At 48.4% G+C, this 13856-nt stretch overlaps 1 protein-coding gene across 1 annotated transcript; it reads left to right on the top strand.

The window, feature by feature from the left end:
* Positions 1–932: 932 nt before the first annotated feature.
* Positions 933–4786, top strand: LOC119357112. Its single transcript, XM_037624100.1, has 10 exons — positions 933–1120; positions 1204–1429; positions 1518–1610; positions 1716–1885; positions 1980–2122; positions 2222–2402; positions 2507–3113; positions 3374–3486; positions 3624–3867; positions 3965–4786. Exons 1-10 carry the CDS (start codon positions 933–935, stop codon positions 4202–4204), a joined length of 2205 nt encoding a protein of 734 aa, XP_037479997.1. The 3' UTR covers positions 4205–4786.
* Positions 4787–13856: the final 9070 nt, after the last annotated feature.

Raw genomic sequence — 13856 nt, 5'->3', positions numbered from 1 at the left:
ACTTACGGACGTTTATTACGGAGAGAATTCTACAGGCGTACGTGTTCTTTCCTAATTCACCATTCCCCCCTGAATTTGTGGTGTGGGGCCCTCCTTCCCCCAACTAATTGATAGCAGCGCAGTCCGTGAGCCTCAGTCCGAAGTAAATTGCCCGTAACTGTAGCATTGTTGATATATTTTCACTTGCCTACAATAAGACATATCGATATTACGTTCTAACTTGATTATTTAAGCTCTCGGTGGTGCACTGTATGCTCCCGTCCTACGGGTGCTCTTAGGTTGTTCGATTGTGAATCCAACGGTTGCACGAAGAGGTCAAACAAATTTGCAGAAAACCCCTAAATCCCGTAATTTCGCGTAGGTCCAAAGGCTCCGATGCTAACCATTGGATCCACAATCCAACGGCGCAGAAGCCCCGTAGCATGGGAGCATTGGAGTGGAGGAGCACCTGACGTTCTCTCGGGAGGGAGAGACGACGTTGATGCTTAACGCGTGCACATTCATTGCGTGGCAGCAAAACCGAGCGGCAACGGCAGATAGCGGTGGCGTGGCAGCACGGCGACGAGAACGACGGAGGACGTAGTACAAGCTAGCAGATCTGCAGATGGAGCATCAATCTCGTCCGCTTTTCTTGAAGCAACCGCAACCTGGTGCTCCCGACGCCAATCCAAAGCACGCGCGCTCGCGATCCATGCGCACCGGACGGACACCCGGCTCCCGCGGAGCAGAGCAAAAAGAGAGACGGTGCACGAACGCGCGCACCCGCCTGGCCAGCGCACCAACCAACCAACCACTTTCCCCGGGAAGGGCAGCGCGTCCGGAGCACGGCACGGCACGACACGCGCGATCCCCTCTGCCGCCTTGGCCGGGCGTACGTGCGCGCGCGCGCTTGACGGGGTCACGGGCGATGCGGCCGGCCGCCACGCGCCGCCATGGGCCTCTTTGACGGCCTCTTCTCCGGCCGGCGCGACGACGGCACTGGAAGCGGCGATCCCGATACCGCGGCGCCGGCCATGGCCACGGACGACGCGGCGTCGGCGTCCTCGTCGGCGCAGCAGTGCGGCGGCGACATCTCCGCGCTCTCGCCCACCGCCGCCTCCGTCGTCCACCGATGCGCGCAGTGCGTGTCCCAATTCCATCTTCCTACGCTGTTCTTGGATTCTTTCTTGGGACTGACGGATCGAACATTTGGGTCGCATGCAGGATCGCCGGCGTGCCCGTGGAGCAGCTGGTGCGGCGGCTGGAGCCGGACGAGCAGCCGCCGCTCGCCTACGCCAGGAGCATCGTGGAGTACTGCTCCTACGTCGCCCTGCGCGCCGAGACCCGGCGCCGCCACGACCACCTCGGCGACAGGGAGTTCCACTCCCTCACCTACGACATGATGCTCGCCTGGGAGGCGCCCGACCACGACACCGACGCGGAGCTCCAGGTTCGGCTCACCGAAACCACTTGAGCATCGATGGCAGGAAGCAGTTCACCTTAGTGACTGATCAAAATCGATGGTTCGGACATTGTAGAAAACGGCGTTCCCCTGGGGCGGCGACGGCGACGACGATGACGACGACGGCGGGTCCATATTCTACTCCAGCCCCACGAAGACGGCAATTCAGGTCAGTCCATGGCTTCGGCTCCACATAATTGTGCTCTGTTCTTGCTCAATCTATTCGGTCATATGTTCATATGATTCGTTGATGGATTCTGGAATGGATGTGCAGGTTGACGGGAGGAGGACGGTCGGGCCGGAGGCGTTCGCGAAGATCGCCCCGGCCTGCCCGGCCGTGGCGCACCCGATCACCGTCCGCAACCTCTTCGACGCTCTCACCAACTCCACCGGCGGCCGCCTCCACTTCCTCATCTACCACAAGTACCTCAAGAGCCTGGACGAGTAGGTGACACACATCCTCTGCTCTGAAGTCTGAACATCCATTTGCGTGGATCGCAGCAATGTGGCATCATATCATGTCTCTGTTGATCACCAGCGTGCTGAGGTCGACGAAATGCATCTCGGGCGGGCACAAGGCGCCGGCGCTGGACCTCTGCGACGGCGAGGTGGTGCTCGACATCTTCGGCGCCGCCACGACGCAGCCGGTCCTGCAGCACATCGGCACGTCCACGTGGCCTGGTTAAGCACCTTCCCTATGGTACATTTTTGCCCCGGCGCTGCTGGTCCGTGCTCCTTCAGGAGGGCCTCATATAAGGTGATCCGTCCACATTGTCGTAGGGAGGCTCACGCTGACGAACCACGCCCTCTACTTCGAGGCCATCGGCGTCGACTTCTCCTACGGCGACGCCGTCGTGTACGACCTCACCAAGGACCTGAAGCAGTGCGTGAAGCGCGAGTCCACGGGGCCATGGGGTGCCCACCTGTTCGACAAGGCGGTCATGTACAAATCTAGCTCCATGTGAGTGAGTGCCTGATGATCCTACAATGGCCTGCAATTTCCAGTTCTTGCAATCATGTATGACATATGTTTATAACACATTTAGTTTTGATACCTTTCGATAGAAATGAGCCAGTGTTCTTCGAGTTCCCTCAATTCAAGGGCCACAGCCGGCGGGACTACTGGTTCGCGGTGATCAAGGAGGTGCTGCATGCCCACAAGTTCATCAGGAGGTACCGGCTCACCGGCTTCAAGAAGGCGGAGGCGCTCGCTGTTGCGACACTGGGGATCCTCCGGTACCGCGCCGTGAAAGAGGGGTTCCACATACTGCCGGCCTACTTCAAGACCACCCTGGCATTCAACCTGGCAGAGAAGCTGCCCAAGGGGGACAAGATATTGGAGGCATTGTATGGCCAGCTGCAGGAACATTGCTCGAGGTTCAGGGGAGGTGATGACCTGGCAGCTCAGGGCAGTTCCGACGAGCTGGCACTCGCGGACCCATTTCCACTATCGGCATTTACGCTCGTGCGGATGGGGCTGCTGACGCTCAGGGAGGAGGACAATCCCGAGGAGAGGGATTTCGCCGTCGGGGATGTGCAGATTGGAAGGACTAGCTCCGTGCAAATGGCTCTGGAGCGATCTGTTGGGTATTCCGGTAGAGTGGAGGCCGCGCGCGCGACACTCGATCAGGTCAAGGTGGAGGACATTGACACCAATGTGGCTGTCCTAAAGGTATTGATCATTATCTTTGAGTATTTCACATTCTTGTGTAATATATTTGAGTTAAGGTACTCATTCTGAAAGTCTGAAATGAACATTGAAGATCATGGTGAAAAAACAATGATCAGTAGAGACATGCAAAACCCTGAACTTCTATTACTCATAATTGGGCAGGATTTTACTGATACCGAATTATTCATAAAGGCAAGGTGGACTTAAATGGATTATTATTAGGATTACTGATGTTTTATTGCTTGCATCTTAACATGCAGGAACTAGTGTTTCCTTTGATTGAAATAGGCAAAAGGCTTGTCTTTCTGGCTGAGTGGGAAGATCCACTTAAGTCATATGTTTTCTTGCTCTGTTTCCTCTACATAGTTTACAGGTAATGTTCATGGTCCAGGACTGAGCATATCTAATGATATAACAGAAGATTTTTCCTTCTCTTTATCCAAACAGGCTTCTTGCCTATCACTTTAAAGATAAATGACGGGATTCCTTTTATTTGTATGCAATCCGCAGAGGATTGATATGGTACATATTTCCCGGCTTTTTGGTCGGGTCTACCGCTTTCATGCTATGGAACAAGCACCATGGCAACAGGCATTTCATCGAAGCATTCGAAGTCACAACCCCGCCTCGTCGACGAACCGTTGAACAACTCCTTGCTCTACAGGAAGCCATCTCGCAGCTGGAGGCACATGTCCAAGCTGGGAACATTTTTCTCCTGAAGCTTCGGTCCCTCATGCTCGCAGCTTTTCCGCAGGTTAATCCTCTGCCCCAAGCCTATACTATGTTTCAGCCCATTCTATACCAAATCTTTGCGTAACTTAGCCTATCTGACAACTGTTACATGGTACCAGAGCACGAACAAAGTCGCGACAACGATGCTCGTTGCGGCTGCAGCATTTGCGTTTATGCCGTTCCGGATCATATTTGTGCTCATCCTGTTGGAGGCTTACACGAGGCATATGCCACTGAGGAAGAAGAGCAGCGAGAAGCTGGTGAGGAGGTTGAGGGAGTGGTGGCTACGGATCCCCGCTGCACCCGTGCAGCTCTTGAGGCCTCATGACACCAGAAGATGGAGGTCGAGGCGGAGATAAGGATACATGTTAATATTTCTTACATTGCCTCGTATATCAGTAATTTTTTGGAAGTTAGAAATGTGGATATTGTACAGACATCATGGCAAAGTTCAAAAAGAAACATTACCGGCATAAGTTCACAAAGAGAGGCTGAACCTGATCTTAATTATTAGTTGGCTGACAGATTTTATTCTTGCTATGGCCAGGATATCAGTTGCCCAAAAGGCGGGATGATGAAAGATATTTGAAATATAATTCAGGTGTTGAATAGCAATGCGTTAATTGAAAATGGCATTTGGAGCATGTGTGTCAGGTTGCTCGATATGAATTGTGATACCGCCTCGTGGTCCCCTTTGGATTTTGTATTCTAGTATACTCAGGTGCGGAGGAGGCTACCACGGGCCGAAAGAACATTGGGCACAGGCTGATCAGAGTGAATTGTGTCATTTGAACATTGCACATTTGCCTATTTGTTCATTGCGAACTCATTACGCCGCCTTCTTCCTCGGAGCACTATCATCTCGGTCAATAGCTACCATTGATCATATAGGGCGTTACCATTTACAACTTCATGATACATTGTCGTTTCTCTGTTCTATACTCGAACAATTTCTTGTTCAGCATACATCGACTGTATTATCTTGGATTTCAAAATCTATTGAGAAACAACCAGCACTATACTCACTACCTATCTTTGTATTCATGTTTTAATTATAAAACCAACTACATGCAGCACATAATCAGCTATTTTTTCTGTGAGAAAAACACTTAGATATATCTATATCTATATATATATAGGACAAATTTTTGCTACAAGCAATGGTAGTTACCTCCTATCACTATGCCCTCCACGTGTCCCTCATCTTAGAGCCAAACCAACAGCGTAAAGGGCGTGCTACTGTGGCCTGTTCGCGGGCAGAAACCCGCTAACCCACTTCGCACGAGCAGCGCAATTAAGAGGTGGAGAAAATATTGTTTTTTTAATAAGGTAAGGCCCTGATTTTTAGGTGGCGAGGTACGTGCGGCTGATTAGGAAATAGGGGAACCGCTTCCTGATTCTTGGCTGGCTACTTGCAGCGATTCCGAGTAGATTTTTTTTTTTGAGGGAACCGATTCCGAGTAGATAAGCATGCATGAGAAGCTACCTAACTAACTACTGGAGTCCATCTTATCAGCATCAGCGTATTTATCTTTTTATTTTCAAAATAACTATTTATCATGAAGTATATATGTGTACTTTATTCAAATAGGAGCATGTGTCCCTTCGTTGGAGTGGGGGTATGTACACATTTTTAACTAGAAAAGTACATACAGAGCGTCTATGTTTTTGGAAATAAGAGTATGTGGTATTTCTTTGATTTGGTATATATATACTACAACAACGGATTATGTAGTGTCTCCAAATATAAGAGTATACATACTCCAGAATGGAAAATCTCCAAATGAAAAGTAGTATACATGCTCCCAAAAATGGAGTATCTAGAAAATAGAGTATCTTCAAATATATACACAAAACTGAGTATATGCAACTTTGTGTTATTATTTCTTGTTTAGGTAGGGTAGCATATAGTCTGGAGTGTATGGATTGCAACGAACGTATATCCGTATGTGAAGTATGTCATGCATGGCATGGTTTCATTTACATATTTCTCTATCAGTATATATCATTGAAAGAGTGTATGGAGTATATTTAATAAGAGAGAATAGAGTATGTTGTATTTCAAAATAAATAGCATGGAGTAAGGAGTATGGAATATATTCAATAAGAGAGAATGGAGTATGTTGTAATTCAAAATAAATAGTATGAAGTATATTCAATAAGAGAGAATGGAGTATGTTGTATTTCAAATAAATAGTATGGAGTAAGGAGTATGGAGCACATATTGCATAAGAAGGTGTTATGGACTGCCAGCATAGATGAAGCATGTACAAAATTCTCAGTGTCCAAAGATGAGAATATGACATGGATTCTTAGAAAATATGAAGTATATAGTATCTTAGAAAGTAAATACGTAGAATAGATCATAGGGTATGTATAAGTGGCCGGCTGGCCGGCCAGCGAGAAAGATTTACAGGACAGTGTCTGCCAATCCATATGTAAGAAAAAGAGCGAAATATGTGCAGCCTTTAATTCAAAACATTTGTATATTTATCTATACATTTAATTGATTCTTTGTATGAAGTACAATATCTTGTAAATACACGATGCATGCAAAACTGTGATGTCAGCCATCCATGCATGTCACTACGTGTTCTCATCCATGGAGTTGTGCGAGCAACTATATTGCATCCGTTCGTCCATCGTACGTTGTCGTCGCAGTGTGCGGTCATACATTAGCGTCCTCGCCGCCGTCGAAGTAGATGCCCATTGGTTGTATGCAGCCGTTCGTCAGCACCCCATGTTGTTGCAGTCACAAGCTGTGCACCGCCGCACGGCGTCATTACAAAGGAAACCAATGGCACCTTCTCCACCTCGGGACGCCGGCGTGCACGATCCCTCGCCGGCTCGCCGGCGTGCACGACATCATTATGGAGGCCGGTGTGTAATCGACAATCTGCAAAAAGAGAGTATCAAACGAAAAAAGGACATGAATTATCAATTAGCGACACACCTCACATGTTTGATCAATCAACAATGCATTGAACCAATCCAGCCAGTGTTCCATGTCAGAAAAATTCTCCTAGATGCACTAGCTGTTTATAGCAAATACAAAGGAGAAAAAGCAGGATGGTCAGGTCATGCCCATTAGATTGTGGAACGCACCTGATTCATCATGGTGGGGCGGCGGCGGTGGTCACGCATACGGCAGCATCGTGTGAGGTAGATTGGAAAACGAGGAGATTAATTGATCTACTGTTGTTTTTTAATTTATAGAGGCACGAAAGTAGGAAAGTTTGGTATGTTATTGGATTGGATCCGGAAACCGGCAGTACCTTTGCACCTACGACCCGATTAGAGAAGCACGTATCTAAAAGAATCCAACGGCTTAAAAGGTGGAGGTAACTACCACTAAGTGGTAGAATCTATTTTCCCTATATATATATATATATATATATATATATATATATATATATATATATATATATATATATATATATATATATATTAATCAAACCAACAACACACAACCTTCAATAAATTAGATTGAATTCACTTGGGACCACAGTCTTCTCCCTCAACACGGAAGCATTCTATGAGTTAACCTCTCAATGTTCATATCGCTTCTGGCATAAAAATAAATTTCTACATCATAAGCATACCTGAAAACGATCTTCCCAAGGGTCTCCTAACATTGAGAGGTTAACATATCGACAGTGTTGTCTATGTTAGGAGACCCTTGGATATGGTCATAATCAAAGCATTCTATGAGTTAACCTCTCAATGTTCATATCGCTTCTGGCATACAAATAAATTTCTACATCATACACATACCTTGCATTCCATCGAACCGCTTGTTGATGCGGTCGATTTCCTCATCAGCCACCTGAAGCTTCCGATTGAGTTCGGAAACTTCTGTGGCCTGCGCGGTTGCCGCCAACATAGAAGCCTGTTGCAAAAAACAACACAATATATTACTCTGCTGAATACTATGTGGATCCTCTGACCGGTTTCTTTAAACCGGATAGAGTCTCAGGGGCTACTGTCTGTACACAAGTCTATTCTTCTATGAGGAAAAGTTTTTTTAGAACATTACGCCGCATACCTCAAAGCCTGTCAGTAGGCTGCAGAAGGCTTCGTTCAGTCCGCTTTTAGCAGACTGAACCTTCTCCATGACCGCACCCATCAGGGTGCGGTGCTCCTCCACGATGGAAGCACTTTGCAGCGCTTCCTCCAGAGCATGGGGCGCCTCCGAATTAGTGGAGGCTGCCGATGGAACCGATGCTCCTCCCCCGACTTTTGAAGAGGGCTGCTTATCCGATCCCGAATCCATGCTGGTCTCCGGAATGGTGTTCGGCGGGGGCCCGGGTTGTTGGGGCTCCCCACCATCAATTGTCATAGAGGCTGCCTCCCCTAGGTCTTCGGCGACCGAGGTATTAACCTCGGGCGCCCTCTCGACGGTTTCGTCCCCACCCCCCTCGGCCAGGAGAGGCCCTTCGAGATGACACTTTGGTGTCCTCCAGGGCAATAGGCGAGGGGGCTCGCGGCGGCGTGTCACTCTCTGCCATCTCGGGCGGCAGAGAATTCCCCTCCGATAATGGAGTATGTGGGAGCTCGCGGGGAGGGCTGAAAGGCAAATAACAAAATAACTTACATAATGGAAGCAAGTGGACCGAAGATAAACAGTAAGTTTCTGGATACTTACGATTCGGCCAGGGGCTTCACCATGAGAGGTTTATTGGGGACTAGTTCGGACTATGAGTCCGAACTGTCCGAGAGGATCAGCTTCCCTCTCTTGGGTGCCTCCCCCTCCGGGTCTTCGGAGGCTGCCCTCTTCTTCTTCCTCCCTTTGCGGGGGAGTCGCTTTTCGCCTCCTCCTCCTCTTCTTCCTCATCTCCCTCGTGGGAAGAGAGGGCTTCGATCTCTTCGGACACTCTTTCCGAAGGACCTTTGTGGCAGGGGCCACCCTTGGCCTCCTTGCTGTTCTTCTTCTTGGTTTTCTTCTCCGGCGCCTGATAAGGCACCGGGACCAGCATCTCCGTCAGCTGGGGTGTGGTCTGGTTCTCAGGCAGCAGTGCCGGACTGTTCATCCGCTCTGCCTTTGTTGAGGAACGTAGTAATTTCAAAAAAATTCCTACGCACACGCAAGATCATGCTGATGCATAGCAACGAGGGCAGAGTGTGATCTACGTACCCTTGTAGATCGACAGCGGAAGCGTTATGACAACGCGGTTGATATAGTCGTACGTCTTCACGGCCCGACCGATCAACCACCGAAACTACGACACCTCCGAGTTTTAGCACACGTTCAGCTCGATGACGATCCCCGGACTCCGATCCAGCAAAGTGTCGGGGAAGAGTTCCGTCAGCACAACGGCGTGGTGACGATCTTGATGTTCTACCGTCGCAGGGCTTCGCCTAAGCACCGCTACAATGTTATCGAGGATTATGGTGGAAGGGGGCACCACACACGGCTAAGAATATGATCACGTGGATCAACTTGTGTGTCTATGGGGTGCCCCCTGCCCCCGTATATAAAGGAGCAAGGGGGAGAAGGCCGGCCCTAGGAGGGGCGCGCCAGGGAGTAGGATTCCTACTCCTAGTTGGAGTAGGTTTCCTCCTTTCCTAGTCCAACTAGGAGAAGGGGGGAAAGGGGGGAAGAGGGGAAGGAAGGGAGAGAGGGGCCGCGCCCCAAATCCCTTGTCCAATTCGGACTGGGCTTGGGAGGGGGCGCGCCACCTCCTGGTCCTTTCCACTAAGGCCCATTAAGGCCCATTGCTTCTTCCTCGTATTCCCGTAACTCCCCGGTACCTCCGAAAATACCCGAATCACTCGGAACCTTTCCGATGTCCGAATATAGTCGTCCAATATATCAATCTTTATGTCTCGACCATTTCGAGACTCCTCGTCATGTCCTCGATCTCATCCGGGACTCCGAACTCCTTCGGTACATCAAAACCCATAAACTCATAATATAACTGTCATCGAAACCTTAAGCGTGCGGACCCTACGGGTTCGAGAACAGTGTAGACATGACCGAGACACGTCTCCGGTCAATAACCAATAGCGGAACATGGATGGTCATATTGGCTCCCACATATTCTACGAAGATCTTTATCGGTCAGACCGCATAACAACATACGTTGTTCCCTTTGTCATCGGTATGTTACTTGCCCGAGATTCGATCGTCGGTATCTCAATACCTAGTTCAATCTCGTTACCGGCAAGTCTCTTTACTCGTTTCGTAATACATCATCTCGCAACTAACTCATTAGTTGCAATGCTTGCAAGGCTTATGTGATGTGCATTACCGAGAGGGCCCAGAGATATCTCTCCGACAATCGGAGTGACAAATCCTAATCTCGAAATACGCCAACCCAACATGTACCTTTGGAGACACCTGTAGAGCTCCTTTATAATCACCCAGTTACGTTGTGACGTTTGGTAGCACGCAAAGTGTTCCTCCGGCAAACGGGAGTTGCATAATCTCATAGTCATAGGAACATGTATAAGTCATGAAGAAAGCAATAGCAACATACTAAACGATCGAGTGCTAAGCTAACGGAATGGGTCAAGTCAATCACATCATTCTTCTAATGATGTGATCCCGTTAATCAAATAACAACTCTTTTGTTCATGGTTAGGAAACATAACCATATTCGATTAACGAGCTAGTCAAGTAGAGGCATACTAGTGACACTCTGTTTGTCTATGTATTCACACATGTATTATGTTTCTGGTTAATACAATTCTAGCATGAATAATAAACATGTATCATGATATAAGGAAATAAATAATAACTTTATTATTGCCTCTAGGGCATATTTCCTTCAGCCTTTGCCCTCCAGCCCTGTACAAAAAGCAGGCAATATAACCTTTGTTAATATTGACCGGATTGGTGTTCGAAAAGATTATGCTTACCGTCGTGGCCGGGTTCTCGATGTCGAGCCCGATGTCTTTAGTCTTCTTCGGCCACTTTTTCTGAGCCTTGAAGAGTTGCTTCCATATAACTTCATGCATGGTGCCGAAGAAGCGCTTCAGGGTCCGTGGCTCCTCCGGATTGAACTCCCACATGGGGGAGGCCCGGAGTTGGCAGGGAAGGGTGCGGCTGAAGAGCATCACTTGAATCACGTTTTTGAGACCAGTGTTTTCACCCAGCATATTGGAGATGCGTTTCTGTAGCATCTGCACCTCCGATTTGGACCCCCAGTCAAGGCCCTTGGCGGTCCATGAAGTGAGTCTCGTGGGGGGTCTGGATCTGAAGTCAAGCATGGCTACCCAGTTGGCGTCGCGGGGTTCGGTGATGTAGAACCACTCCTGCTACCACACCTTGACTGTCCCTACGAATGCCCCTTTGGGCCAGACGACATTGGGGAGCTTACTTACCATAGCCCCGCCACAGTCTACATGCTGTCTGCCGACCACTTTCGACTTCAAATTGAAGACTTTAAGCCACAGGCCGAAGTGTGGGGGGGATGCGGAGGAGAGCCTCACACACGACTGTGAAAGCCAATATGTGGAGGAAGGAATTTGGGGCTAGATCGTGGAAATCTAGCCCGTAGTAAAACATAAGGTCCCAGACGAAGGGGTGGAGGGGAAATCCTAGCCCCCGGAGGAAATAGGGGATCAACATGAGCCTCTCACCAGGCTCTGGAGTGGGGATAACCTGATCCTTAGCAGGGATCCTATGCGCGATATCCGCGGACAGATAGCCCGTGCTCCAGAGGTCCTTGACGTCCTTTTCGGTGACGAAGGAGGCCTCCCACTTTCCCTTGGAACCGGACTCGGCCATTGCTAGGGAGGGTGGCAGCGGTGGAGAAGATCAGAGCTGTGAGCGCTGGAGCTTGGAGGTTGGAAGATGGGGGCTAGAGGAAGGCGTGAAGAAAAATGAGGGATCTTTATCCTTTTATAGACGATGAAAATACCAAACATCCCCCTCTTAATCCATAAAACTCGCCTGTTCCCAACAAGATCATGTGTAAGGTGCGGTTGGATTACCCAAATCATATTGATTAGAATCTCGTAATGGGCGGGCACGATCTGTGTTTTGACGAGATGTAACTCGAAACGTGGGGAGGCGTGAAAACAGTTCAAAACGTTAAAGAGTCAAGTGTGACGCTTCACCGAAAAAGTTGTCAGTAAAAGACATTATTCCTATTTTAATGTCTTGCCTTCGTGGCTAAGGGTTGTATTGATTATGCAGAGTCGGACACAGTTCCTTTAAGCAGGAGGCTAGCTTAAATATTCAGGAGAAGGAACCCGCCTTGTAATGCCGAAGATAATCCACGTGCCGAACACATCGTCAATGAAGACTGGTTCAGGGGCTACTGAGGGAGTCCTGGATTAGGGGGTCCTGTCTATTCGATATGGGCCGGACCGATGGGCTGTGAAGATAAAGCGGAAGGCTATCCCCCGTGTCCAGGCAGGACTCCTATGTGTGTAGAACAACAAGTTTGGTGACCGGATGTAATGTTTCCTTCCTCTGCAAACCGACTTTATACAACCCTAGGCCCCTCTGGTGTGTATATAAACTGGAGGGTTTAGTCTGTAGAGGCTATTAGAATAATCTTAGGCTAGACAGCTAGGGTTTAGCCATTATGTTCTCGAGGTAGATCAACTCTTGTAACCCCTATACTCATCGGTATGTTACTTTCCCGAGATTTGATCGTCGGTATCTTCATACCTAGTTCAATCTCGTTACCTGCAAGTCTCTTTACTCGTTCCGTAATGCATCATCCCGCAACTAACTCATTAGTCACATTGCTTGCAAGGCTTATCATGATGTGCATTGCCGAGAGGTCCCAGAGGTACCTCTCCGATACTCGGAGTGACAAATCCTAATCTCGATCTATGCCAACCCAACAAACACCTTCGGAGATACCTGTAGAGCATCTTTATGATCACCCAGTTACGTTGTGACGTTTGATATCACACAAGGTATTCCTTCGGTATTCGGGAGTTGCATAATCTCATAGTCAAAGGAATATGTATAAGTCGTGAAGAAAGCAATAGCAATAAAACTTCATGATCATTATGCTAAGCTAACAAATGGGTCTTGTCCATCACATCATTCTTCTAATGATGATCTCGTTTATCAAATGACAACACATGTCTATGGTTAGGAAACTTAACCATCTTTGATTAACAAACTAGTCTAGTATAGACTTACTAGGGACACAGTGTTTTGTCTATGTATCCACACATGTATCAAGTTTCCGGTTAATACAATTCTAACATGAATAATAAACATTTATCATGATATAAGGAAATATAAAATAACAACTTTATTATTGCCTCTAGGGCATATTTCCTTCATCTATGTTTGTCGATAGCCTCTATAAGCTGGGCGGGGAGAGAAAAACAAAGCATAAAGTACGTGGGTAAACTATCTAGGACGGCAGAAAGAAGGACAACTTTGCCCCCGCGAGAAAGAAGCAAAGCATACCAGCCGGAGAGGTATGTGTCGCAGCGGTCTATAATAGGTTGGAAAGCCAACGGGGGTAGCTTATGCGGGGAGAGAGGAAGGCCGAGATAGGTTTGCGGAAAGGAGGCGATGCCGGTGTCTAGGTGATACGCCCATTTTGCATCATGCTTTTATATCGATATTTATCGCATTATGGACTGTTATTTCACTTTATGTCACAAAACTTATGGCTATTCTCTCTTATTTTACAAGGTTTACACAAGGAGGGAGAATGCCGACAGCTGGAATTGTGGTCTGGAAAAGGAGCAAATATTAGAGACCTATTCTGTGCAACTCCAAAAGTCCTGAAACTCCACGGAACGTCTTAAAAGAAATAAAGAAAAATCCACGCCAAAGATGAAGGTCAATGGGCCCACACCCTTCTCATGAGGGTGGGGGGCGCCCCCCCTAGGGCGCGCCCCCTACCTCGTGGGCCCCCTGGTGGCTCTCCGACGCCCATCTTCTCCTATATGAGGTCTTTCGATGAGAAAAAAATAGAGAGGAACTTTTCGGGACGAGACTCCGCCGCCACGAGGCGGAACCTTGGCAGATCCAATCTAGAGCTCCGGCAGAGCTGTTCTGCTGGGGAAACTTCCCTCCCGGAGGGG

The sequence above is a fragment of the Triticum dicoccoides genome, chromosome 2A, assembly GCF_002162155.2.
Source record: "Triticum dicoccoides isolate Atlit2015 ecotype Zavitan chromosome 2A, WEW_v2.0, whole genome shotgun sequence".
NCBI lineage: Eukaryota > Viridiplantae > Streptophyta > Magnoliopsida > Poales > Poaceae > Triticum > Triticum dicoccoides.
The sequence above is the reverse complement of the archived record's forward strand: the minus strand, read 5'-3'. Positions and strand labels throughout refer to the sequence as shown.